Here is a 25779-nt window from a genome sequence, read left to right on the forward strand (position 1 = left end):
AAATATTTTTAATCATAATAAACATTGTATTAGCCTATACTATATATTAGCCTATTAAAGCGACAATTTGAATGGGTTAATTGGCATGAACACTTTCTAAATGATCCTAAAACAGGCTTAATTAATTAGATTTATTTGTTAATTTACATGCAACTTTAAGGCGCTAGTTTCGCCATTTTTGATCACGTGGTTCTTAATTATGTAATTTTTTTTTTTTTTTTTTTTACTTTTTTTGTACAAAAAATCATCCTCCACCTTGATATCTTTAATAATGATTAGGTAACGCAATACCCAGTACTCGCTGTCAAATCTGGTGCTGCTTCGATGAGAAAAACAACGCCGTGAGATTTCCTCCAATGGCGTTAACGAACGGAAGCACGTGGGTAAACAGGAAGTACTCTCGGCATTTGGCGGGTTGAGCAGAGAAGACGCGCAAAAATGGCGGGTGAGTGTGAAACCCCTCTAAAATAGCGGCTCAATGTTTATTGCTGCTGCTGTTGAGAAGTGTGTGTGTGTTTGTGTAATGTTAGAGCTCGAGCGGTGCATGGTGCTGATGTCTGCGAGCAGATAGATCAGAGAAGAGAGACTGTAGAGTTTTAGCCGCGGCTAAATGCTAATCATCACACCGACGAGCAGCACGTTTGTTTACATTCTGTGAGCTGTCAGTGTGACGAGCATTAGATATGTTCATGTCTGTGTATCTGAAATAATTAAGAGTAATTTAGATATTTGCCAAATAACCGTAAAGATACATATGTGCTAAAAGATGTATTTATGGCTAGATAGTGATAAACTCGCATTCACTTTGGTCCAAAACAGATGCTGCTATTTAGCATTTTAGTACATTTTTGTCAGTGCTTGTGAGTTGTGACAGATATGATAGATGTGTTTCTCTGTGTCTTTCTTCCAGCTGTAAATGACATGGAGAAGAAGCTTGCGGAGTATAAATGTGACACCAATGAAGCTGTGTGTCTGAAATTAGGTAAATCATCACTTAAAAAGAAAAGTGCCTAACATTGTAAATAAAGCAGTAGACTGAGTCTTTTGTTGTATGATCATTAGTTTATATTCAGAATTCTTTTATCCTGCTGAACAATAGAAATCAGCATGAAGTGAAGTGTTTTTATTTATTTTATGATTTCTAGTGCTGTGAAACGATTAATAGCATCCATAATAAAAGTTTTAGTTTACATAATATATATGTGTGTGTGTTGTGTTTCTTTATTATGTATATATAAATACACATGCATGTAAGTTATACATTTAAGAAAAAATATGTCATGTTCATATTTTAAATATGATTATATATGAATATAAATATACATGGAAATATTTTCAAAATAAATACCTTATGTGTGTGTATTTATTTATGAATAATACATATACACAGTACACACACATGTAAACTAAATATTTTATTTTGGATGCAATTAATCATTTGACAGCACTAATTATTATATATTATATTGGTCGCAGTTGTAAACGATTCGTCAACAGATGTTATTCCAAATCTGAAAAATGTTTGTCTTTGTCATCTTACATCCGATATGAGCTTGTTTTTCTACTGATGTCAATCTGATGCTTGTGAATGGATAATAATTAGGTTCCATGTAAAATGTAGTGCCCACCTTCTGCTCAGTCTCTAATAGACTACTTAATATGATGATTTTGTCTGACGTAGTGCGGTTCCCGGAGGATATAGATGATGAAAGCACAACATTTCACCCCGAGTACACTCATCAGCTGTATGGAGATGAGTATGTATCAAATGATATATGTTACAGTTGTAACTGTGTTTTCACTATTTTGACCCATTTCTTCGATCCTTGTTCTTTGTGTTTGCACAGTGAAGTGGCGTTTGGCTACAAAGGTCTTCAGATCCAGCTGTACTACAGCGCAGGGAACCTGAGCACCCTGTTTAAAGTCAAGTACACGGCCAGGGTCACAGACACCTTTGACTGTGTGGAGGTACAACTCCTTCATTTGTTGACTGTGGACATGCACAGCTTTCATATGCACACCGTCCAGTGAAAATATTCAAATCAATTCAAGTTTATTTGTATAGCGCTTTTTACGATACAAATAATTGCAAAGCAACTTTACAAAAAATGTATTTTCTACAATATTTAGTAGAAGCTTTTAAGTGGTGCTCAGATGAACACTATTAACAGCAATTATCATATGATGCAATCACACTTGTAGCAGTATTTGTTAGTTCTGTTGTTGATTGAGGGTTAGCATCATCTGAGGTCCTCTGAGGGTCAGCATCATCTCTTCTCAGGTGTTCTGGATCCAGACTGGAGCTTGTGTTAATGTAAATCCCGTGGTAAAACAGAGAAACAAATAGAGACATCATTAGCATAGCTGCTGATCCAACAAAGTAAAACTGATTAGTTTAACCAAAGCTGAAGAATAATAATGTGCATTTGATCAGATGCAACTACACTCACAATTTAAGAGCTGCATTATTCGAATGCTTGATGAAAGAGATGTGTGTTTAATCTAGTTTAAACAGAGAGAGTGTGTCTGAACCCCGAACATTATCAGGAAGGCTATTCCAGAGTTTGGGAGCCAAATGTGAAAAAGCTCTACCTCCTTTAGTGGACTTTGCTCTCCTAGGAACTACCGAAAGTCCAGCGTTTTGAGACCTTAGGGAGCGTGATGGGTTGTAGCGTGGTATAAGGCTAGTTAGGTACGCAGGAGCTAAACCATTTAGGGCCTTATAGGTAAGTAATGATAATTTGTAACTGATACGGAACTTAATAGGTAGCCAGTGCAGAGTCTGTAAAATTGGCTTTAGCTTGTTTACTGAAGAAGCAGGACAACCACCTAGAAGTGCATTACAATAGTCCAGTCTATTGTACAGTCCAATATACATTTGCATCACGTCATGAACAAGATCTACACAGGTGAAGAGCAGCATGTAGTGTCATAACAGAGAGGAATGCTGTCAGAGAGTCGGCTGACTAAAGTATCAGCCAGTTATACATCGCACTCCTTACATGCACACCATGTGGCTTTCTAACATACGCAGGACTCAACAGTAAGCACAGGGAGGAGCCAGTCAACGCAGACTTGATACAAACTCTAATTCTGATAATTTACACATGTCAAGTCGATAATGTTATCCTGCTGGCTAACATAGATTTCATGTACAGATTTATATAGGTATTTTTTTTAAATAGTGAGAATGATTTGTGGTAGTCTTTAATTAATTACAGCTGATTATTATGATATAATTGTAGGCCAGTCAATAATGCTTTGCATTGTTTTTGTTATTTAGAAGTTATTACAAATTAAAAATTATTTTACAGTACAAAAACAGTCCGTAGTGCTGCTTGATATTGCAAAAAAAAGTTTATTTCAGTAATCATAAAAACTCTGGTTTGTTGCACGAATGGTTTTGCAGTTTAGTATATTTAATATTTCAAGTTGCGACAGTTAGTAGAAACAGATATTTTTTTCTATATTGTGATGTACATCAGGGTTGTTGAAGTTATTTGCATCTAAAAAAAATAAAATAATTAAAATAAATATTACCAGAAATAAAATAGTAAAACATTTTTTTTTATTTTTTGCTTGTAGTTGCTTAGGCAGAATTCTTCATTTTGATTTATTTACACCAAAGTAACTACATATGAAATACAAATAAACGAAAACAATATACAAATGCTAAAAAAGGTAAATGAATGAATTAGGGGCTTTTGATTAAAAAAAATGACATGCATTAATGAATAGTTTACAGACCATTAAAATACATTTAGAAAATGGAAAATGATGCTGAAAAGGAAAGCTATAATTGTGATTATTGTTGTTATTATAATTAGACCCGGCATGTAACTATATTCTGTTGGCCCATTATAATTTTTTGCCGTTGGACGCAAGCTTAGGCTTGTCCTCTGTGGTCTTTCAGAAAACACCTCACACCTGTCAAGTCTGGAGTGCTTGTGCTGCCGTAATCCAGCAAAAGGCTCTCTTTAGGTTTTTTTTTAACAGTATTGGCATGGGGGTCATCTTTTATTAGCATTAGCATTAGCTTTAGCAGTGCAGTGAGTTGTTTGCATGTTAATGACACGATAGGTCTGCCAGGTCAAGCTAAACTCATTTACAGAGAGGGAGTCATTTGATGAATTCGTTTAAACATGAGAAATGCTGTCCAAATGTTGCACAAAACCTGTTGTGGATTCATTTTCTAGTGCTTCTTAATTAGATTTAAAATGTTGTCACAAATCCATCATGCCTTCAAACCCATATGACTTTTTCTTGTGTCCGATAACGAAGGAGAAATGTTCTGGCTGCCGCTTTGTTGTAGGAACAGACCAAAATTTATGTTTTGACACATTGGTGTCATTTTATGGCAAAAAAACATTTGTTTTTATTTGATGTCATTGCTTATTTCATCTTAATTCAACCACAAGGGGGGGGAAATGTATTTGATTTATGTTCTTCACACAAATCTATCATATGACTTAGCAGTGATTCCCAGTCCTTTTCACTCCAGGTCCACAGAAATATTTGAAAGCCTGACACTCCTAGTTTCTGGAAATAAAATTTCAGGGTATGAAATCATTCAAAATCTGGATATTCAACACTTTTTAACCAAAAAAATGTTCCAGTCATTTGTAAAAAAAAAAAAAAAAAAAAAAAATTCTTAAAGGTCCCATGACATGGATTATTTCCTTTTCTTTAAATGCTTTTTAATGTGTCCTTAGGTGTATTTATATTGTTAGTATGATTTTTACATTTAAAATTTAGAAATAAAAAGCATTTTTATATCCTGACATTAGCCCTCTGGCTTGAATGCTCTGTTTGAAGGGGCGTGTCTGCTGTGAGACTACGAGTAAACCACAACTGTTGTGATTGGCTGACATCTTTGCATTCGAATGCATATTACATGTGAAACCCCTCTCAAATATATATATATATATATATATATATATATATATATATAACTATTACAGCTGTCGAGATTAACGAATTGTGGAAGTGTTGATTATATAATTATTTTTTCGATCTTTTCCCCATCACATGAAAGGCTGCAGTGATGAGCATTGAGTAAACGGAGTCTGTTTATCGCGTGAATGCAGCGATCTCATCATTATTGCAACACATTTTCTCATAAAATGCTTTCACCACAACTAACAGCAAACACATGAATACAGTAAGAGCTCCGTTGTGCAGCATAGCAGCGTCATTCATTGTAACGGCAGTTTGGGCAAGTGTGCAGATATACTCGCGATGTGTAACAGCTCCGGAAAAAAGCGAGCGTTCTTTGATCGCTCTCTGTAGTTAAATCACAATTTAAATAACAGATTTGTTTCATGCTACTGTGAAGTTGATCGTTTAGTCACTGGCTTGAATCACTGATCACAGATCAGGCATTAATGAACACTGTTACTCACTGTTTGTGGCGGTGCTGTCGAATCCATATCATAAAAGTCTGTTTGAAACGCCTGTGCTGACATTGCGACTGAATTATATGTAAATATTTGGGCGGGCAAAGCAGAGAAAGGGAGGGTAACAATTCTCGTTACAACGTCACAACGAGGAGATTCAAGATCAGCCCGTTTGAGCTTCCATTTTCTCAAAGGCAGAGAAAGATAGAAAAATCTCAATTTACACCGATTCAAATTTCTAGAAACTTGGGGACCATATACAGGCTAAGGGAACTCATATTAATGTTAAAAAACCTCAGAAAGTGAAATTTTCATGTCATAGGACCTTTACATTAGACTATATTTCAAAATTAGGCTGTCTAATATATCCAGGTTATTCTACGCAGTGGGAACAGTGTAAAAAAATGAAGTTGTTGAGGGATGGATTTAAATAAGAAATATATTGATTCTTAGTTGTTTTAGCTAATTTTTAATGCTTGTTTTTTTTGTCTTATTTTAAGTCATGTAAGTAATCTTTAGCACCATATAAGAGGCTCCAATTTTGAGAACCGCTGGTTTAGAGGCATGGGATATACATTTACATTGATGCATTTGGTAGATGCTTTTATCCAAAGCAACTTCATAGGCACACATCTGACATTTGATCAGTTCTTGCTCTCCTTGCGAATCGAACACATCTACACTTTGAGCTGTTCTGCTACTGCACACACACACACACACACACACACACACAGTTTATAGGCCTAACTCACACCATCCCAGACTCTCAATCCGTAATAAAACCCTTCACAGAGAGCAAATGTGTTTATTCAACACACTGATCTATATCGCAGCTCATCCTTTCCACAGGATTAGAACAAGCTTTCTTCTCTGTGTGAATGATTTAGGTTGTAGAATAAAATCAGACCTGATCTTATTAGTGTTAGACCTAATTATATATTGTGTTACACCACGTGACTGTGTTCAGTGGCATTTCTGAAAGTCTTCCACGTTTAAGCGTGGCGTGTAATTATAGCCGCTAAACATACTTAAGGTGTTTATTGTGTGTGGATAGTTGATTTTATTATGTCTTTTATTTACAGCGCTTCACCGCTGCTCATATTGGGTTCTTTTTTCATCTTTCTACATGAAGATGTCTTCGATTAAAAGGTTTTTTTCAGTGTAATTGGATTCAATGCTGCTGTTGAACCCCGTCGTATAAAGAAGACGCATTCTCGAAACCCTGAAGAGTCTGGGATCCTTAAGCGCCGTTAGTTAATACGGTAACGCCACAATGGCGTGCTTTCATCCGTGCAGTTTGCCTGACAATCTCTGTTTTTGCCATTTTCTGTGTGCACGGTTCTTGTCGTCTTGTCTCTGCGCTCCCATAATGCAGTGGGACAATAGTGAGTGTTACTGAGCTGCAGGTGCACCGATCCCCTTCTGATATTAGCTGATGTCTGAATGAGCAGGAATTAGCGGCGTGTTGCATTAGCCTTTTGTCGTGTGTTTTGTGGCTGTTGTGAATGAAGAGTCCCGCGACACAAGCGCAGCCCATCACGCGGCCAAAGGGCCCTGCTTAGCAACTTAATACAAAGTGTTCTCATGTCAGCCCTGCTGGAAATGGATACAATGCAAACATGGGTGCGCATTCTGCTGGGTAAAAAATCCCTGAGAGGCTGGAGAAGGGGGCGGCACTATTGTCCGCCCCGGAGCCTGTGAATGGACAGGGCAAACTCGTTTGATTGAGTTCACTCACCAGCCTCCGAACACAGGAGCCTATTATACATGTCCGGGCTTTTATTTTTTTTAAGTCGAGATCAATTCATTGAATTTTATTGCCCGGTGAGAAGCTGGGACACATTACGGTGGGGGGAACTTCATCTGATATTCATGGTTTAAGATAAGTAGTAAATGTATTCAATTAAGTGGTCTTTCAGAGGACGTGCAGGAGAAGGGGGGCTGGAAACTCCTCAGCTGACATTGCTAATTGCCTAATGGGTCTCCTTTTTGTGCCACAAAAATATGTATTTTTTTCCTTTAATTCCTTTTTGCGCCGTGCCAATCACAGCTGAAGTATAGCTTAATGACAGAACAATAGGGAATTACTCTGTTAGGGCTCTTTTGTGATTATATGTAAGGCCGAGCGCCGGGGGAATAGACGCATAACTCATAAATGTGCCACTTCAGTTTATATGATTAAATTCAGCTGCTTCCACTGTACACTAGACACAGCTGAGTTAACCGCTCGCGCTCTGTGGGAGGAAGCTTGAAACCTGCTTTAGATTAAGATGGATGCATGTTAGCTCTATAGAGATGCACACGCTCTGTCTCGTGTGCTGCTGGGCTTTGCCTTTAAACGGGTAGTTCTCTAACCCTCATGTGACGTGCTAAAAAGTGAGGAGTTTAGCAGAATGTTCAAGTCGCTCTTTTATGTGCAACAAAATCTGACGGTGACCAGTGGCTGTTTAGCCCCTAAAAAAAGGACAAAAGACACTATTAAAGTAACCCGGATTGCCATATTCGATGTAAATCATACATCAAAATAGATGTACTTTATTCAACAAGGATGCATTAAAATTGGCAGTAAAAAATCATTTTTAAACAAGATTATTATTTCAAATAAATGCTCAAAAAAAAAGAAAATTCTTCAGTTTTCACAAAAATATGACGCAACACTACTGTTTTCATTGTAAATTATCAGACATATTTATGATAGGTAAAAACTGAATGCACTGTAAGTCGCTTTGGAAAAGCGTCTGCTAAATGCATAAACTTAATTTTAAACTTAATATTTCTTTAGCAGCAAATCAGCTTATTAGAGTAATTTCTGAACGATCATGTGTCACTGAAGAGTAATGATGCTAAACAAAATTCAGAAATAAATTACATTTTGCAATATATTTAAATAGAAAACGGTCATTTTTAACTAATAATATCACAATATTGCGATTTTCATTTTTGATCAAATAAATGCAGCCTTGGAGGACAAAATAAATCAGTTAATGTTAACAGTTGTTTTGCACATGTGCACTCTTTTTTTCTTTAAACGGAGTAAATTCAGTCTGACTTCTTGTGATTCTTAGAAGTTTAAATATTGACTTTGCTTGATTTCTCTTGTTTGACGTGTAATATACACTCTGGTCTCTTACATAAATGCCGTTCTCTCATTGCAAATGTTGGTAGTTAGTCATTTAAAGGCAGCTGGCTCTTTCTCTGTTTGCGCTCAGCCAGATGATGTGGAGGGGAAGGTCCGAGAGATCATTCCTGCTGGGTTCTGCTGTAACACAGATGACTTCATCTCTCTCCTGGAGAAAGAGGCCAACTTCAAACCCTTCGGCAGCCTGCTGCACACCTACAAAGTGCACAGTGTGGAGGCGGGAGAGGATCTCACCTACCAGATACACAAGGTACAGAGTTCCCCGCAGCACGTCGAGTCTGCGCTTCGACAGCTGGCGATTCAAACTGGAAGATGACCGAGTGCTCAAGCATTTCTACCTGCTTTGGCAGTGTGGATCATACATATTGTGAAAAATAGTGTTTTTTTTTCTTTCTCACATAGACATTGTTACCTGCGTTTCAGAAGTGAAGAAAGTTGAATGAAAGATTATTAGGGGCCAAGCCCCGAAGGTGCGTAGGCACCTATTGAAATCGTTATTATTCCTCTTCTTCTTCCGGCAGCCCATTGAACCGATTGTGGGAAAGTTGTATAATTTGGCACACTGATAGTGGACAGTCCCAACACTAACTATAGCAAATTTGAAGTCTCTAACTCTCTAGCGCCACCACTTGTCCAAAGTTTCAATATTTTTATGCTAATAACTTTTGAATCCTAAGCCAGAAAATTGTAATTATTTTTTCCTGTCAATCCCTAGCTCATTCCAAGTCGAATGAACTGCTGCTTGCAGCTATATTTGTATTTATACCTGTATACCCTGTCGCTTATGGTTTATTTATTTTATTAATAAATCTTCTTGCTGCATCCTATTAGACTGACTTTCACAATGAACCATGTTATGCCAAAGTGTTGTTAGGAAATGTTGGCCCTGCACATTTTAATTAGATTCTAGCATCTTTCCTTGTGAACACACCGTGGATTTCACCGTCTGTTCATCGTTTCAGGTGGATGTCTCGTGTCCAGGGTTCAGAGAGTACCACGAGCGCTTGCAGACGTTTCTCATGTGGTTCATTGAGACGGCCAGTTTCATCGATGTGGATGACGATCGCTGGGATTTCTTCCTCGTGTGAGTGTCTAATCCAGATCAGATTCAGTCTGCATCAGCATTGAAGGATTCTTGTATTTGTCACATTTCTTCAGTTTGGATTCAGATTCAGAACATGTTTAGAAAGGCCCACAGAAATGTCTGTCTGTAACTCATAAGCATAAGGGTATAGTCCCTCTAGATCCGGATCATTTAGACATCTGTACATTTTTGAGTGGTTTATATGAATAAGAAAAAAGAAACAAACATCACCTTTCTGTTTTGAAACCTGCTGAAATGTCTCGCCCCATAGACATCCATTGTATGTGCAATATTTGTTTATTTTTACAATCAACTAATCTGAATGACTGGCTGTGCTAATCGACAGCATGTCACAGATACACAAGAGGACTGTCCACTTACAGAGATAGTTTGTCTCAAAAAGAAAATCTTGTCATCATCATCTAATCCATATCCATGTTTAAGTCATACTGGTAAAAAAATAAGTAACGCCTGAATGCACTGTAAGTCGCTTTGGATTAAAGGGTCTGCTAAATGCCTAAATGTAAATGCAAGTCACTGGTAACTGGAATGATTTGGTTACCAACATTATTCAAAATATCTTTTGTGTTCTGCTGCAGAAAGGCATACAGTTAATGATGCCAAACTTTTCATTTTTGGGTGAACTGTTTCTTGTATTGGACCCCAGATAATACCTTTAATTAGATTTGTTAAATATAAAAATGCAGTATGCTATTGTTTGGCTCAGTATCCAATGTTTTTAAGCCTATGGCATGTTAATAACATACGTTTTACATATTGTTAGTCCACGCAGGCCATGGTAAGACTAATAAAGTCTTTTAAAGGACCCTTTTGTTAACCCCTTCACTTGAATGTAAAATCTGTGTCCAGAAACAAAACCAGTTGACAACCACCGACAGACAAATGTAGTGTCTCAGATATTTGTGAGCGTTTGAACAAATGTAACTCACGACTCGTGTTGATAACTTCAGCAGGTAAAATAGAAATCCAGTGCTCTCACAAAGCCAGCGAGCTCGATTAATAGTGAACAGTAACTTTCTGAACAGTCTCTCTCTCACACACGCGCACACACACGTGTAAAGTGTCCGGACGGGACGTCTCTCCTGCCTTTGTGCGGCCAATTATCAGGCTGCTTTAATTATATTTTCTCCTGCATTGAGGCAAATTGTTGATCTGGCAAGAGTTTCCTTTGTGCTGTTTGTCTGGTTTCTTTGCTCTTGTGTTTCTTTCTTTCTTGAGTCAGGCCAAGAGGCTGAATTGAATGTTGTTGTCTTTTGAAACGCTGAATAATGAAGTCTCCAGCGGTAGTGAAGGGGACTCTGCCTCTGTTTTCTTTGCTTTGGCACCTATTAAAACAGACAATGGGCAAATGGACTGGAGTGATGTGAAGAGGCTAGATGCCTGCCTCTCTGCTCTAAGTTGCAGTGCACCAATTAAGTGCATAATGCATTCAGTGTCTCCAGCAGGTGCAGCGACGGCCCACTGGCCCTCTGCAGTGACGACGGGTCGGGTGCATGGGAGCGTGCCTACGATTGACCTGCCCGCCTTTGTCATCTCTCTCTATCTCTCTGTCTTTCTTACAGATTCGAGAAGTACAATAAGGATGGAGAGACCCTCTACGCGACGGTTGGCTACATGACAGTGTATAATTACTACGTATACCCAGACAAAACCAGACCACGTGTCAGGTAATTACTACGGAAGCACGTGCCCACTATCTGCTTTATTCTGCGGAAAAAAAAGGAAAAGAAAATTACACATCTCTCTCTCTCCCTTGTCCCTAAAACTCCCAAATTACCGTCTCGCGTCTCTTGTGCGCCAGCCTCTCTCTGGGTATTATAAGACCCACGAATTCAGCGTCACCCGCCCGAACGCTGCTTTTGAAAACGAGTCTAATGTATTGATTGGCAGGACGCGCTAACGTTTCATTACGCTGGTCTCTGCTGAATGAACACGTGATATCATTGCTTACTGTATTTGAGAATTATTTTAGTTTTTTAAACGATTTTAGGATTGCTTTATTATCCGTACAGTTATCATTGCATTGTATGTTTTGTCCCGACAATAAAAGCCACACAGCTTTGATCGTACAACTAAGCATTATCAAATTACTACGACATTATCGGGAGATATCAAGTGGCAATTTTTATATGCATTAATATCATTTATATGCAGGTCATGTAAGTAGTGTTGTATTGTTAAAAATATTTCATTGATTTACATGACAAGCAGAATTTCAACTTTTTGGCCATGTAAATATTAGAAACTGCACCAAAATGCATATATCTGCTAAGTTTTAGGCCTAAGTTTTTTCCTCCTTAAGTAAGAGCTCCATATTCTCCTTTCAATTTTATGGGATTAACAATTTTGTTACAGTGTTGTGCCTCACTTGATGTTGAATGTAAAATGTTGGACTTTAAGCAAAACCTCAGGCCTGTAGTGTGAGTTTGAGTAGATGGTGTCAGTCAGTAGTGTAGCACGAGTCTGAAGGGTGCTGGAGGTGTAACTGGCCTCTGTGTTTGCAGAACCATTGCTCACGGCTCAAGAGCTCTAACCTTAAATTGGGATTGCGCTTAAGCATCTTCTCCTCTGTCCAGCATCACTAAAGCTTTTGTACTGTGTGTGTGTGTGTGTGTGTGTGTAGCCAGACGCTGATCTTGCCACCATTTCAGGGAGAAGGGCACGGGGCTCAGCTCTTAGAGACAGTCCACCGATACTACTGCACTTCTGCTAAAGTACAGGACATCACAGGTATGAGATTAAACCGTTACGAGTCCTATTTTAACTAGTTTTTTTTTTTGTTTATATTGAGGATTTTATTAGTAAGTTTTATAAGTAGTAGTATTTGTCAGGATCGCGATTACAGTTTCTCATAATTAAAGGTTAAAGATTTGAACCTTACCATTAATGCTGAGTATTATTAGTTGGCTTGTAACTTGTCCCTCACGGTGCTACCCTTGTAGGATGATAAACGTGCAATCAGAAAACATAAATGGAAAAAACGTATTTTGTTTTAAACAGTCATTAACAATAGATTATAGATTTATAATATCAGCTATCAAATTTACTTTCTGATCCTGACATAATTTAAAATCCATTATATATTACATTTATGCATTTAGCAGATGTGATATATGATATAGATATTTGATCTACATTATGTAATAAGTGGGATAATGTAAAGTCAGCTTTGACTTTGCATCAGGGTTCTCATCACACTTTCGGATTTATTTTGCAATAATATGCAAAATAACATTTACATTTTTTTGCATGAATTAATGCAGCGAAAAATGACAACATGAAAGTTCTTCTACAGCCAATTATAATTTGGCTTGTTGCTTTCTTGATTTTGATCTGAAATATCATTGCCTTGCACAATTAGAGAGTGTGTTCTGAAATCCAACCTGTTTGATCACACATCCACTCTAATGATATTCTTTGTGTGAAAGGGAGAGAGAGCAAAGTGTTGTGAATTTCCTGTGGTAAGGCAGTTGTTGCTGTTGAGTTGCTCTGCCTTCAGTTTTTGGGGAGGTGAAGGGATGTGATGTTAATTGCTTGCAGTTTGCTGCTGAAATGTGCTGGCCACATGCTGCCACTCACTCACCCCCTCAACAAAGACACAATTATTCAGAGAGAGAGAGAGAGACCACACTCTACCAGATCTACCCAGCACTCACTGTTTTACTATCTCTGTTTGTTTCTCTCTCTCTTTCTCTCCATGTATAGAGAAATAAATATAAAATTAAATTGCTTTTTATCCCCCAAAGTGTGTAATTCAAGAAGTATTCAAGAACAGTCAAAATGTATTAATTGTGATAATGAAATAAATCAAACTTAACAATTCTATCAAATCTTTTTGGCTACTGAAGGTTACATTATTAGACACTTTTAAAACACATTTTTCTTACACTCTTGTGTTTGCGAAGCAGTATGAACAAATTTAGTTACTTTTTAAGTGCATTAAAATCATGAAATTAGCTTATTGCCACCATTTATTTTTATATCGCCACTGATATCCGCACAGCAGCAATATATTTTAAATATTAACTATATCACCCAGGCCCAAACTAGGTATTTTCTTTTCTGTCTCTCTCTCTTTCTACAGTCATTGATTAACTACTAGTCAGTACTTTAGTATTTGTTTCCCCTGATTTCCAGAGTAAACTGTAGTTTTCTATATTTCTGTTTTATCATGTGATAGAAAGTCGTATAATATGACTCGTATAATCTGCGGCCTATTATGCATCAAACAAATATTGATGTTGAGACAAAACACAATGCCAGCAAGTTATTATTTTAAACATTCACTCACTAAAAAAATTAATAATTTCTGATCAATGACTTAATAACCACAAACCTGGATTTTATGTTTCTAAATGAAGCATGGCTAGAAGACAGCTGCAGTGCAACAGTCCTCAGTGATACAACTCCTCCTAACTTCACTTACATGAGTGTCTGCAGGACTGTTAGGAGAGGTGGAGGTGTAGCTGCTCTATTTAAAGATGTTTATTGATGCAAGCAAGTGTCATTTGGTCAGTACTTCTCTTTCGAATATCTAGGGATTGTGTTGAAAGGTGCTCCATGAATTCTGTTTATCATTATTTACAGGCCTCCAAAATACTCTCCAGCCTTTGTTGAAGAGGTCACAGAAATGCAATCTATGATTTGCTCAAGAGTTTGACTGTTCTGGTATTGCAGGGGATTTTAATATTCATATATATATAATAAATAAATCAAAACTACAAAATAAATTATAATGGTTATAAACACTTTTGAGCTGATTCAGCATGTGCATGGACCCACACACAAAGGTGGACACACTCTAGACTTAATCATCAGTAGGGGTCTGAACATTTCATCCATTGTTATTAAGGACGTAGCTGATCACTTCTAGAGATGTAACGATTCACTCTACTCACGATTTGATTCGATTCACAATTTTGATTTAACAATTCGATTCGAATCACAATAATGTTTTTTAAACAAAATGATTTTAAGACAAATTATGAATTAAATGTGTCCTTTTATTATTGCTTGAACAAAATGCTGTACATTTCTTTGTGAAATTGAAATATTACTATAATAATATATTAATGAATCGTGATTTGTTTGCATCTCAGCTGATTTGAATTGTCACATATTTGAATCCATTTTCAACCAGCCCACGGTTAATCATTAGATACCTAGTATTTTCTTTAATATATTGATCTCTGCTAGCACTGAATCTAGATCAGTCTCTGTCAGAAAGAGATGCATTAACGAAAACACCAGTGTGCTATTTATGGAGGCTATATCTCTAACACCAAGCATTTCTGCAGATTCTGCTGTTCTTCTCTTTGATTCGTTTAACTCAAAAGTTAAAAATGTTGATAACCTAGCTCCTGTGAAAGTCAGCAAGAAGACTGGCAGACAGAAATCAGCTTGGAGAAAATCAGCAGCAATATAGAGTATGAAAAAAAAAATGCAGAAAACCTGAGAGAATGTGGTAGAAGACGAAACTTGAAATTCACTATAGCATCTATAAAGACAGTCTTCATGCTTTCAAAGTGGAACTTGCAACAGCTAGACAAACCTTCTTCTCAAACCTTATAAAAAGTAACTTAAACTACCCTTGCACTCTTTTTGCTACTGAAGAGAGACTAACAAACCCCCCAAGTCAGATTGCCAGTGAAATGCTCTCCGACAGTAAATACAATTAGTTTGCTTCCTTCTTTTCAGAGAAAATCAATCATAACTGAGGGTGATTAGTACATCCTCAAGTTATGCAGAGTTCAGACAGATTCAACTGCAGTGTCAAAAAGAAGATACTATATCTCTGTTTGAAGAAATTGATAGCAACATTTTGGAGGAAATAGTACCAGCACCTTAAATTGCCAACCTGCTATCTTGACAAACTTCCCACATATTCTTTTCAAAAGGGTGCTTAAATGTTTAGAAGCAGATCTCTTAGAAGTGGTTTCCGAGCGCATCACAGCACAGAGACAGAGCTCATTAAGATAATAAACGATGTTTGCTTAAATTCTGATTCTAGCAAATTTTCAGTGCTGGTATTACTAAATCTCAGTGTTGTGTCTGACACTGTCGATCATAACAAACTTCTAGAGAGACTGGAAAACTGGGTCAGGCTTTCTGGGATGGTAATCAAATGGTTCAGGTCACACCTAGAAAAGAGAGGTTATTATTTGAGTATAGTAGAGCATAAGTCTAAGTGGACGTCCATGACATGCGGAGTCCCACAAGGCTCAATTCTTGCACCGTTCTTGTTTAGCCTGTATATGCTCCCATAAAGTCAAATAATGAGAAGAACAGCAAATACAGACCGGTGTGTAAAACTCGCATGCATATTTGAAAGATTAATAACGCAAACTTTAAATATTTGACATACTTTTGAAACTCCGGTTTTTAGTTGATCCTGATAAGTGCTCCTTGTCACAGTTGTAAACTCTATGGCTTTCTTTCGTCAGGGGGACTGGCGTCAACGGCATCTTTGTTTCTGGACAGAACATTATAGAACGCGACACACACATCTCTGAGAAATCCTGTAGAGTTCATTCAATCTGATGACGACTTCTACACTCCTGAAGTGTGTCCACTTTTGTGTCCCATATGCATCAGACATTTAGCCAATGGTCTGTGGGCGTGACGTATGAGGCTGAGACTACTAGGGGTTTAACAACTAAAAATCAAGTCAGGAATCTTGGTGTGATTCTGGAGACAGACTTTAGTTTCAGTGGTCATGTCAAAGCAGTAACTAAATCTGCATACTATCATCTCAAAAACATTGCAAGAATTAGATGTTTTGTTTCCAGTCAAGACTTGGAGAAACTTGTTCATGCCTTTATCACCAGCAGGGTGGACTATTGTAATGGTCTCCTCACCGGCTTTCACAAGAAGACCATTAGACAGGTGCAGCTGATCCAGAACACTGCTGACTAGAACCAGAAAATCTGAGCATATCACACCAGTCCTCAGGTCCTTACACTGGCTTCCAGTTACATTTAGGATTGATTTTAAAGTACTTTTACTAGTTTATAAATCACTCAATGGCCTAAGACCTAAATACATAGCAGATATGTTCACTGAATATAAACCTAACAGAGCACTCAGATCATTAGGATCGAGTCAGTTAGAAATACCAAGGGTTCACTCAAAACAAGTTGGAATCAGCTTCCAGAAGAGATCAGATGTGCTAAAACAATAGTCAAATTTAAATCTAGACCGTGTGTCAAACTGTGCAATGTCCGAACTGATTGCACTATATTTTATATAACTGTTTTAAACTCATCTTAAACCTCTTCAATACATTTTTTTTTATCATTTTCAAAGTTTATTTTTTTATCATTTTTATTTTCTTTTTATTATTTAAAGCACTTTGAATTACCATTGTGTATAAAATGTGCTATATAAATAAATGTACCTTGCCTTGCCTAAACATACATTTAGCTTAATTTTCACCAGTGATGCGTTCAGCATATGTAATCAGTGTTTTCATGAAGGTTTGTACCTTCATATTGTAATTTACCAATTGAAAACTTTCAAGACTCTCATGAGTTGACTTTTTGTAATTGTCTGCTCTGCAGCGGAAGACCCGTCTGAAAACTATGTGAAGCTGAGAGATTTTGTGCTGGTGAAGCTGTGCTTGACTCTGCCGTCCTTCTCCAGTGAGAAACTCTCACAGGGCTTCAGTGAAGAGATGGTGTCTGAGGCCAGAGAGAAACTCAAGATCAACAAGGTAACATCTCTTGCAGGTTTACTTGCTTCATTATTTGTGTCTTTTTTGTTGTTAATTAATTTTATTGATTAGGAGAACAGATAGGAATGAAATTGCTCTAGGAGTTAAGTCACAAGCTGGATTCAAACCTGCATTGCCCGCGTGATCACTACAGCTCAGTGTGTTATACTCTGAATAAACATTCATTTTCCTGAAAACCATCCCAGTAGGCTAGCTTCACAAGAGTGTGACGATCAAGATATTTAAATAGCACCTGTTTTAATACCGTATTAAATATTTTGATTAATTTAAATGAATTAAAATCAGTGTGAGTGATTATCACGAAAAATGTTCTCAAAAGTTCCTGCATGGCATTTTATTTGCTTCAAAATGTTTCTGTTTATTAATTGGGAAACTGAAAGCAAGGTTATATTATAGTTTGTTTGTTTTTTTCAGCTATTTTACCCAGCCATATTTTTGCCTTGTTTCTTTAAAGCTTAACTGTTGCTGTGTACTGTAGATAAAAAGCCAAGTAATTAAACAGTCAATTCTTCAAAGAGTGTGTGCATCTAAATATAGAGGTAATGATCTTGTTTTAAACTTGTAATACCCCTAAAGGTAGGAGCGAACATCCGTTTCCGCTGGCCATTAGCAGGTAGTGAGTGGGAGTGGGCCTAACAGTGACCCCTGTGGGACTCCTCTCTCTCGCCACTCCATCCGCTCTTTAACGGCTCCAATTATAACCCAGCATCCCCTTTTATGCCCCACAGTCCCCTCTGTTCATGTTGTTTGTGAGTGATTATCCCAGGGTGGTGCCTATGGCATGGCCAGGCAAAATGCTTGGCTCTCCATACTACCCTAGTGGGAACTGCGTGAGGTATGGTGGACCTCTCGGAGTCATGGTTACTGAAGGAGTCATGGTTACACATTCAGGATAGCACTGGGAATACCAGAGCAAGATGCTTTTAACCCAGAAAAATGGACCAGGTTAAAGAGTCAGTCTGTAATTGCTGCTTTTTTCGGCTACAAAATGCATTATTCGCCATTGAGAGCTAGCATATGGATATTTGACTTTACACCTTATTGTAATGTTATATGTAACATACAAATTCATGTTTGATTACAAACAAATAATTTCTAAAAGTCTTCCAACAAAACGTAGGGAAGTTACCTACATAACACAGTGAAGATTATTTCATGTGATTATTTATGCATGATGTTCTTTTGATTCACGTTTTGAGTTTTGCATTTGTGAATGTCACAGCTTATGCTTTATGGATAGCATCTGTGGCACAGTTTTACGCTTTTCTTATTTAGCTGTGCTAGTTTAGATCTTGTATTACTCAGTGCTCTCTTTATTTTCATATGAAATCATAAAAAAAATCAAATTTCATGTCCATGTTTTATTTATTTGTTTGGGAGAACAGCGTAATTGAATGAATTTTGCACAGTCGGCTGGTCATTATCATAAAGTAAACCCCCTCAGGGTGATAGAAGGCCCCTCAGCTTTGTGTCCTTATCGCCCTATCTGTGTTTATTTTGCAAAAATGTGGGGCTTCCTGAACTCTACTCACTGGAATTACATTGGTAGCAGATAACCAGACTTTTAGCTGAACATAGTCCCACTTCTAAATACAATACATTGACAAAGTTCACAATTTGAATAAAACATTTTACTAAAGAATCCATGCAAGTGCAATAAAATCCGAACCTCAGATTCTCTGCTCAAGATGCCACAGATGCTGTCCCTAAACTTCAGCTTGAAAAAGCTAGAATATTTATTAAAGGAACAAAGCTTTACAATATGTCTCTTGTATGCTGTCTAACTTTCAGAAACATGCACGCCGTGTTTATGAAATCCTCCGTCTCAGAAACACAGACATGAGCGATGAAGAGAAAGCCAGAGAATTTCGTCTGGAGGTGAAAAAAAGACTCTATGGACCCTACAGAGTAAGTGTGTGTTTCATCTGCTCACGTTCGCTGTAGGGCCGTCACTGTTTGTCTGCATTGACGGACTGCAATCTGACTCAATACACATTAGGCATAACTGCAACAACTCCCATGCAATGATTAGTCAGTCATAGAGCCTGGGCTTCGTGTGCTGAACATGGATTTCAAGAAACAACAAAACAAGTGAAGTCTTGCCAAAACAAACCCCGGTCACGACTGCCAAGATCGGCCTGCTTGTATAACGTTCTCCAAACCGCACAGCTCAAACTACAACATGTGAAATGAAGCATTTCTGGACTTCAAAGAGAGCTGCAGATTTCTAGCTGTGTTTATATATGTGCTGTATAAAAATGAACAGAAACACAACTCTTTCAGTGCTGCTGTTCTGATATTCCGCAGGCTTTGTCTGGTATAATTTATTCATTGACTGGCTTGAATAGTTTGCGCCGTTTCCTGTGTGATCCACTCACGCGGTGTTAAGAGCGAGAGGGACCCGAGGCCTTGCTCTGGGTTTGTTTGAGGGTATAATGGCTCACACCGGGCGGCAGCCGCAGTCTTCACATCCACACCACGAGCTCCATTCACAACAAGTGTCATTATTACAGATTTGCATCTGATTTAAGCGGAGCCATTTAGCAGGGAGAGCGCAGCACCCAGTCACCTGCGCACGGACGGACTCGCTCTAATCCGCTCTCTCTGCATGAAGACATGCTGCAGTTGTGTGTCTCAGGACTGGAGCTGTGCAGTATTTGACCTCCATAGTCATCTTTCTGCAGGCTTGTGTATGTGGTATAGTTATAATTTGGCATGCAGTATTTAAATGTCTTAAGTAGTAATCCTTAAGCTCACACAACCTCTGCACTGGGCACAGGGAAACAAAATCTGTGCATTATCTTACTAGCCAAAACAGTTAAAGAAATACACTACTGATTAAAACTTTGGCCTCTTTTACTCAGCATCAGTGCATTAAATGATCTGAAGTGACAGTGAAGACTTTAGGAGTTAAAAAATATATATTTCAAATAAATGCTTTTTTTATATATATTTTTAATAATATACTATTCATCAGTAAAAAAAAGAAAGAAAAAAACAGCACAACTGTTTTTAACTGAAAAAAAAATAAGTTTCAGTGGTGCTGTAGTAAAAAAAGAAAAGAAAAGAGAATTATCATTCATCAATATCATTATTTTTTCATTATAAAGTTTGAATTTCTTCCAATTTTTTTTTTTTTTAATATTTTTCAGAATTTTTCTATAGAGAAAGCATATTGTGGCTAGTAGCTGTCCTCAAAAAAAAAAAAAAAAAAAAGCAATTTATGATTGTTTTTACTTTGGAACACAAAATGAGAAAGAAAAAAAATAGATTATAATTCTCACACCAAACTGTCATGTGTATCATGTCTTCATAAGTCTTGGAATATAGTATACGACATACTTCTAGAATTATTTTATGACATTTTATTATTATTATTATTTGAATATGTTGTAGTTAAAGTATGTTTTCATTGAATGGAAAAGAGCAGCATGAACATGCTGCCGAATTTCTCTTTTTGAGTTCCACCGTAGAATGAATGTCAGATGGGTTTCGGAACTTTCCAGTTCTCTTCTGCTGCCAAAGATTTTGTGCAATGCTCATTATCTTTTCATCTTATTTCTTTTATATTCTAACTCGATTAACCGCATGTGTCGTAACTCTCCTGGGATGTTGTGGTGATATTAGTTGATATGTTGCAGATAATGTGGATTGATATGATATGAAGCTCCAGCAGCAGTAAAGTACTGGATCAGAACCACTCTCGTGATGACACTGTCCAGGACAGAGAGCTCTGACAGCAGAATAACCACATACACACAACAGACCAAAGAAAGAGTCAAAAACATGAGGCTGGAAAGGAAAAGAGCAGGATCTGCAGACCACATGCCTCTAGAGCTCTCTTTACTCTGAATGTGTTGCAGACTTTCCAGTCTTCACCACATCTTGTCTGTGTGTGTGTGTGTGTGTGTGTGTGTGTGTGTGTAGGTAGGGATGTAGGAGGCCGACATTTCAATACACACTTGCTTGAAAGTCTCAGAATATCAGTAAATTGTTTTTTAATTAATATTATTGATATAAATCAGAATCAGAAAGAGCTTTATTGCCAAGTATGTTTGCGCATACAAGGAATTTGTTTTAGTGACATAAACTTCCAGTACACAGAGACACCAACACACAGACAAAAAAAAAAAAAAGGTAGTCAAATAAATAAGTGTATAAACAATTGTGCTATAAATGATAATGGAATAGGATTGAAAAAGATGCAGGGATGTACTAGGATGGAGGGGTAACAAATAAATATAAGGATGTTGCACTTTGTTTGCATAAGCATAAGTGATTAAGCATAAAATAGATTCACATTGCAGTTTTGGTTGTTTGCCGTAACGTAGACATTAATGTCTTTAAAATAGGCATTTAGACCAAGCACATTTGAACTTCGACTGCATACACACAGCGTGAAGGCAGACGTAGACATTGTGGTTTTATTTTTACTAAAGTACGAGATTCATGAAAATCCTCTTAAAAAGTAAAGACGTTTAAAATCAATTCTGAGAAATGTATACGAATGTGCTAATCCTGAAAAAGAAATGTTCATTTATTTATTTTGCTCTTTTTTTTTTTTTTAAGGAAATGTCTCTTTTGTTATTGTACGGTGGTTCTTCTATAGTGGTTTATAAAAACGAACAACCCTGAGGAAAAAGATGGAACATTCTTGAAAAATGTTTTGGGAAACATTTGAATGAAGAAGAATTTTATATTGGAAGAATTTCTCGTGAATCCAGCCCTGATACTTTTGACATCCCTAGATTTGCACACAGTGTCTCACTAAAGGAATTACACAATAGAGCTGTTCAGTTGTCATATCATCTAATTTACTATGGATTCTCACTGGAGTTTCTCATAAGTTTTCAATGGTGGTTTTCAATTGAGTTAAACCAGGTCTGCGGCAACATTTTGACATTTGTGTATCATAAATTACACAGAAATACCTCAAATGTAAATTTGAAAGCTTTATATATATATATATATATATATATATATATATATATATATAGGGATGACAGTGGTCGGCTGATTGGTCATGCAACGTGCTTCTGTTAGCAAACTGTGTTTTAGAAAAAGTATATTAAAAGGGAAATCAGCTGATTGACAACTTGCTTATACTTGTCACTGCTTATGAAGCGGAGACAGAAGTATTAACAGAGATTTAGAAACATTACGTTATATTGAATATTTTATTTATTTATTGTATGTGTTTGAATGCTAAATCTGTATGTGTTCTCTCTCTCTCTCTGTGTGTGTCTGTGTGTGTGTGTGCTTTTGAATTCCTGGTTTGAAGTTGTGGTTCGGTGCCAAAGGCTCTCAACAACCTTACAGACTCAATTTTAGTTCACGGCTCTTTTATTTCTCCTCTCTCTCTCTCGCTGTGTTTTTATGCATGAAGTTTCGCTGTGATGTAATCACATGTGCCCTGGGGTTTCTGTTCAATGGCAGGTTTTGGATGGGATCGGGTGAGCTGCTTTGCATCTTATTTTTCTCCTGCGCCGCACTGACACCTGTGTGTTTTCTCCCAACACTTTTGTCTTGTGTGTAGAAAAACCAGCGTGAGCTGACTAAGATGCGGAAATGTTTGAGGCCAGAGGAGTTGGCGTCCCACATCAGCCAGATGGACACGAGTCTGCAACACGAGGAGCTGGAGAAAAGCTTCCAGGACGTGCTGGCGGAGTATCGCAGAGTCCTGGAGCGACTGGCGCAGGCTTGAACACACGAGACTTCTTCTGGAAAGATCTGGAAAAGACTGGCCAAGACACACACACACTGTTCTGTTGCATTGTATCCAGTGTTAATAAGGGTTTAAACCTGACACATCTGCATTTGTTACTTGAGTGATTTACAGACTTATTCACATAATTAGAGATGAGTGCATTGGTCTACTGCGAAGATGAACTCTGAAGATTTGTTGATATTGTTATTGGTTTTTTCCATCAAACATTTTCCTTAAAATGTAAAAATGTAGATTTTGAAGCACTTCCTATGAAAAACAAATAAAATGTTTTGTATATTTCTCCAATGTATCTCTTTGGTGATGGGTCTAAAATAAAAACATCTTCGTTTTACTTCTCAGACTGTAACCCTACACTGTTTGATGTTACAGTGTTTAAAACTTGCATAATAATGTGTTTGAAATGCACACCTGTTTAAAAGTTTGGGTTATATTGTTTGGTAACATTTTATTTAAAGTTGTCCTTTTTACACATTTAATGTAATTACTAATGTAATAATTTATTGTGCATAATTGTATACAAGTAACCCTAAGCAAAATCCTAACCATATAGTAAGTAGTTAATTATTATGACAAAGTACTTAAATGTATAAGTACTGTGTAACAAGAACACCTTTAAATAAAGTGTAACTGTTTTTTTAAAGAAAATAATGCTTTTATTCAGAAAAGATGCATTAAATTGATCAAAATTGACAGTAAGAAGTATTTTTGTCAAGATTTTTTTATTTAAAATAAATGCTCTTCTTTTGAACTTTCTATTCCAAAACATCAATTTCTAAATTATTTATTGTTTTTACACTTTGGTTCCAAGTAGTTGAAGGCTACTTCATTTGTGGAGAAAAGAGCATCCCTGAAACTGCCAAGTGCACTAATGTCCAGAAGACAGTCACTGTCTACGTGCTGAGATCTGAAGATTAGCTGGCGATGCACTGGATGAAATGCGCAGAAGAGTTTTAGCTGACATTACTGCACAATGATACAGAATTTAAACCTCTGATCATTCACTAATTTCAAGTCAAATCAATTTGCAAGCAGAAATGTGCTGTGAAAATTTCTCCCTCCCTTTTGCAGCTAATGCATCTTCTGATTGCATTTAGCATTGAGTGCTTCACTAATGACCGTAAAGCTGAAGCCCTTCCTGTCGCCACACCGACCACTCACACTGATTCCATGGATGAATTACCATCTCTTCCCTTTTACTCTACGCGGTGAAAAAAAAAAAAAGGTCTGGAGGTTAATTTTCATTTGTCATCCACTTCAAATGTGAGAAGTTCAGCACAGAACTCTTGACCATGTCAGATATTAATTGTATCCTCTCATGTTCCTCAGTATCCTGAGTTCATATCAAGGCCTCTTGTCTAAATCCAAATAGAGAGGAATAATTAATGTGAGTAGAGTGTTTAAGAGGATTTACATTGTAGGGTGGAAAGATTTTGACAGTAGATATTGTGGTGGAACTCATAAAGATGCTCCACCTTTGAGATTTTGAGAAAGATTTGACCCAGAAAACCCAAGTGTTCTGAAGACGGTTGCTTTTCAGCTGGTGACCAGATTATAAATAAATTAATATGATCATCTGATCATGGGTTTATCTCTATATTAGTTTTATTGGATCTTAGTGCTGCGTTTTAACACAATTGACAACAACATTCTTTTGCATAGACTTGAACACTTTGTTGGCATCAGTGGAAGTGCATTAGCATGGTTTAAATCGTACTTATATGACCGCCATCAGTTCGTAGCAGTGAATGAAAATTATATCGATCACAAGTGCAGTATGGAGTACCTCAAGGCTCAGTACTAGGGCCGCTACTCTTCACGCTTTATATGTTACCCTTGGGAGATATCATCAGGAAACATGGTGTTAGCTTTCACTGTTATGCTGATGATACTCAGCTCTATATTTCTTCGCGGCCCGGTGAAACACACCAATTTGAAAAACTAATGGAATGCATAGTCGATATAAAAAACTGGATGACGAGTAATTTCTTACTGCTAAATTCAGAAAATGCTATTTGATAGTGCTATTTGATAGCAATCATTCCTTAGAAAGCCACGTTTCTAGTATTTGTAAAACTTTTGCATCTAAAAAATATATCTAAATTACGGCCTATGCTCTCAATGTCAAATGCAGAAATGTTAGTCCATGCATTTATGACCTCAAGGTTAATTTATTGTAATGCTTTATTGGGTGGTTGTTCTGCACGCTTAGTAAACAAACTACAGCTAGTCCCAAATGCATCAGCAAGAGTTCTTACTAGAACCAGGAAGTATGATCATATTAGCCCGGTCCAACACCCTATGTGAAGTGAAGTGACATTCAGCCAAGTATGGTGACCCATACTCAGAATTTGTGCTCTGCATTTAACCCATCCGAAATGCACACACACAGAGCAGTGAACACACACACACACACACACACACACACACACACACACACACACACACACACACACACACACACACACCCCACCCCACCCCGGAGCAGTAGAGAGGTGGAGAGAGAACTGTACATGCACTACCCCCACCCACAATTCCGTCCGGCCCGAGGCTAGAACCTACAACCCTTCGATTGGGAGTCCAACCCTCTAACCATTAGGCCACGACTTCCCTATGTACTTGCTACATCATTAGAAGAATTCCGGGGTCACCGTAGCCAGCAGATCCAGTCTGTATCCAGAT

At 37.4% G+C, this 25779-nt stretch overlaps 1 protein-coding gene across 1 annotated transcript; it reads left to right on the forward strand.

Annotated features, from left to right (window-relative positions):
• The first annotated feature begins 349 nt into the window (after nt 1–349).
• On the forward strand, nt 350–23431 carry LOC113109120 (histone acetyltransferase type B catalytic subunit-like). The gene is made up of 11 exons (XM_026272685.1): nt 350–445; nt 911–982; nt 1682–1757; nt 1848–1968; nt 8606–8785; nt 9498–9619; nt 11203–11307; nt 12264–12370; nt 17200–17351; nt 19164–19280; nt 22909–23431. Exons 1-11 carry the CDS (start codon nt 439–441, stop codon nt 23074–23076), a joined length of 1227 nt encoding a protein of 408 aa, XP_026128470.1. The 5' UTR covers nt 350–438; the 3' UTR covers nt 23077–23431.
• The last annotated feature ends 2348 nt before the right edge of the window (nt 23432–25779 follow it).

Source organism: Carassius auratus, chromosome 9 (genome assembly GCF_003368295.1).
Source record: "Carassius auratus strain Wakin chromosome 9, ASM336829v1, whole genome shotgun sequence".
Taxonomy (NCBI): domain Eukaryota; kingdom Metazoa; phylum Chordata; class Actinopteri; order Cypriniformes; family Cyprinidae; genus Carassius; species Carassius auratus.